This window comes from Galendromus occidentalis, unplaced genomic scaffold, assembly GCF_000255335.2.
Source record: "Galendromus occidentalis unplaced genomic scaffold, Mocc_1.1 scf7180000077470, whole genome shotgun sequence".
NCBI classification, from domain to species: Eukaryota; Metazoa; Arthropoda; class Arachnida; order Mesostigmata; family Phytoseiidae; genus Galendromus; species Galendromus occidentalis.
In genome coordinates this window covers 987,873-991,200 of record NW_003805458.1, presented here as the reverse complement: position 1 = coordinate 991,200, position 3,328 = coordinate 987,873, and the positions used below count along the sequence as shown (strand labels likewise).

The following is a 3,328-nucleotide window of genomic DNA, read 5'->3' as shown; positions in this document are numbered from 1 at the left end:
CGAGCGGAGGAGATGTTCCAGCCCTCATGGTGCTTGAGATTTGGGAGTGCATTATCCGGACCCCGGTTGATCGAATGAGCCGGAAGCCTTTGCAGCGCCCGGCATCCTGGAAGTGTACGAAAATTCTCCAGGACGTCTTCTTGCTTGGACGCTCTGTACTCAGAGTCGGGATTCAATTTGGGTAGACGCACATACACACACACGTCATACAGGTGGTGGCACCTGATTTTGCGGAGAAAGGCGTGTCAGGCTCACTGATTCTTTCCTAGTACCCGACCAGTCATTCGCTCTCTGCGGCACTACTTTCGAAAATTTATGAATATCGTCTTGAATATCTTGCCTCCGACTTGAATTGAGCTCGAAAACAAGGATAGCAACGTTTTACCGTTTCTCGAGGGTTTATACTTGAACACTGACTCAGTCCCTTCCTAGGACCATTTCGTTCCCCGAAGCAATCGCGCGTCAGGAGGGCCGGCCTAGAGATTCCGCAATGAAAGTCCAGCTGGCTTCGCTGAAGTAGATAAGGCGAAGGATATCACCGGCTAGATACCTTAAGATGACAGCTGAGCGAATGGAGGCTCATGATATCGGTAGCGAAACATTCTCATTTCTGCTCGTGTTCGAGCAGAAAGATTCGGGGATCCTATCCGTGAATTCAACCCGCTGACAAGACGCGGGTCGAGCTAGGGACAGCGCCTCTCCATCGTAGTTCCATGAACTTTTTATTTTTTTTGCTTCACAAATGACAATGAAAAAGAAGTTCCATGAAATACGAAGCCCGCCATGGAGCTTCTGCGCTCCCAATCTTCTCTGACCAGCAGAATGCTATGAATGCAGAGGAGGAGGTCCAAGTCATCCGACCATAGAATAATGAATGAATCGACGCGGAAAAATTTCGTTCCTTCTGAGATTTATTGGGTCAAAAAGACAGGCTCCTCTTTGGAGGGATAATCATCGCGCTAGTTCTGGTCTTTTCACGACAATCGAATTTTCGGAGGACCATCGAATACTGGAGATAGATGAGGCATATATCGGGAATGCGATGTGAAGTATCGTGTCGAGGAATCGGGCTCCTGCGCGTCCATCGATCAACTTCTCCGCTTTGAGCCCCGCGAAAATCTCCTAGAGCTGTTTGCCTTCCTGAGTTCTTCGATGTTCCTCGAGCTTGAAAACCGGAAGTCACTCCGAGGTCTCCGATATGTAATTCTACTATGAAATTATGCTTGCATGCGAGAAGTGAAGACAAAACCACGGCAACACAGGTGCCTGAGGTCGCGCTCTTTTCTATGCGGGTCCTCTCGATGCCTCCTCACGGGGAAGTGACCCTCATCGAATCCTCCGCGTGTCTGAGAGTCTGACTCCGTTTTCGAAGGACAGCTGCGATCGATGCTACCGCGATTGAAACGACTACGGCGACTGCGACCCCCATTGCGATGTACTGCCAGGTTGCGACACCTGTCTCCTCATGCTGCGCATCAGCATCCGTTTCGTTGTCGTCGTCGCCGACGTTCCGGTGCTCGATTCCAACATCGATCTCGATACCGTTCTCCTGAGCCACCTACAATTCAGACGCTTGACGGGATCCGCGCAAGCCCAGACTTCATGACATTAACGTACAGCGCGGCGGGACAGATAGGGGTCATCTTACCTTTTCCACCTCTGCCTGTATATCCTCCCATTTTTCCTGGATCTTAGCCGCAGGTACGACTAAAGAGGAACATTGCGATATGACCGTATCCCGGATCGGAGGCCTAGGTGTTTGATTCTAATTATCAGTCACTTACCCGAGTTTCCGTAGCGTACAATGAACCGCAAACTAGACGGATCGATCTCCAAGTCGTCGTCCCCGACATAGACGATCCGGATGAGCGGTAGGGTCTCCGATCGAGCTCGAGGCTCCGATTTCCCGTGAAGTTTATCCGTCCCATCGAGCAGTGTCCGCAAGCCGGCGGGTTCAGAATGGGAATCGGGGATTCCATCGATAGGGCTTATTGCTGAAGCTCCGATTTCGCGCACTCCTGCTGTTGGGAGGGGTGCACTGACGTTACGATTCGTCATGCTCGGCTCAACCCAAGGCGAGTATCCCTAGCTCTCTTGCAGGGACCGAGGACAGGATTCGAATGTCACAACCCGCCTTCTCGCGATTTTTTCTCTGTCTCATAGTCTATTCTGTCATCTCGACCTCCTATCATCGTTGATGCGCCTCACAATGAGCGTAGTTCTGTGCCGTGGTATGTTTCAAACATTCAGATGAAGTCACGGATACCTGCCTCGGTTTAGCCTCTAGTCAGAGCGGCATCTCAATCGATGGAATCATAGAAATCGCCCTGCGGGAATCGGAATTTAGCCTCTTTGGATGAAACCTGATCCCTTTACTCAAAGTGTCCCGTACATGATCTACATTTTTGCCGGAGCGCATCATCTTCCCGCGGATGGGCTCGCATACTATCGACGCTCATCGACCTTCCTTCACAGCATTGATGGCCGCAGGCCTCTGGGTGTACGCGGCTCCACGTCTTCACCTCTTCACATGTACATTTTCCCCTGATTACTGATCGAATGAGCTAGGATATGCTTTATCTGCGTCTTCTGTGACCATGTCTCTGCTGCTTGTAGACCACGTAAATACGCTTTTACCACGCTAGTCATCGAGAATAGCTGTCTCCGACGACGACTCACCACTGACGAGAAGAATCGCGAATGACAACACAGGAATCATCATCGTTTGCTTCCGAACCTATATTTCGTCGTGATTGACAGCGACCAGCTCGAGCGAATTCGGAGTTGTAATAGCTCAGCACCATAACAAGGCTCGATTCCAACGCGAGAGGGGAAGGGCTTGGAGTCGTCAAATTTTTAGTGCGAGCTAACACGAAGACGCAATTCTTCTTCCAAGATGGGAGATGGTCATCGATCGTGGAACGACCAGATTGAGTGAAGTGACTTAACCTCAGCTTGAGGACAAGAGCAGTTTCGAAGCATTTGAAGCAATCAGGCGACAGAAACTGCATGGGGATCTCCTCATCTAATAGTACTGTCAGACCTATCGAAGAAGATCACCTATGGGGGACACGGTTCGGGTTTCACGGTATGATGATCCCGATCCTTCTTTCTACCAGGCTACGGTCGGAGCATTGGGAAACACCACAAAGAGAAACAGTCGCGAAACTCCGCCTGAGTGGGATTCGGAATCCGGGCAGTGGCTCTAATGTTCTCTCGGATGACGCGGCGGCTCTTTCCCTTCCCCGCACGATCGCCACCTATTCGACCCAATCTTCTCCGAAGTGGTGTAAAAGAAACATTCGTGGTTTTAAAAACCAGTGGTCAC

At 50.7% G+C, this 3,328-nt stretch overlaps 1 protein-coding gene across 1 annotated transcript; it reads right to left on the bottom strand.

Moving 5' to 3' along the window:
• Positions 1-954: 954 nt before the first annotated feature.
• LOC100898360 (uncharacterized) lies at positions 955-2,791 on the bottom strand. Its single transcript, XM_003744524.2, has 4 exons — positions 2,680-2,791; positions 1,785-2,018; positions 1,649-1,707; positions 955-1,558 (listed from the first exon to the last, which is right to left on the bottom strand). Exons 1-4 carry the CDS (start codon positions 2,720-2,722, stop codon positions 1,310-1,312), a joined length of 585 nt encoding a protein of 194 aa, XP_003744572.1. The 5' UTR covers positions 2,723-2,791; the 3' UTR covers positions 955-1,309.
• Between the last annotated feature and the right edge of the window lie 537 nt (positions 2,792-3,328).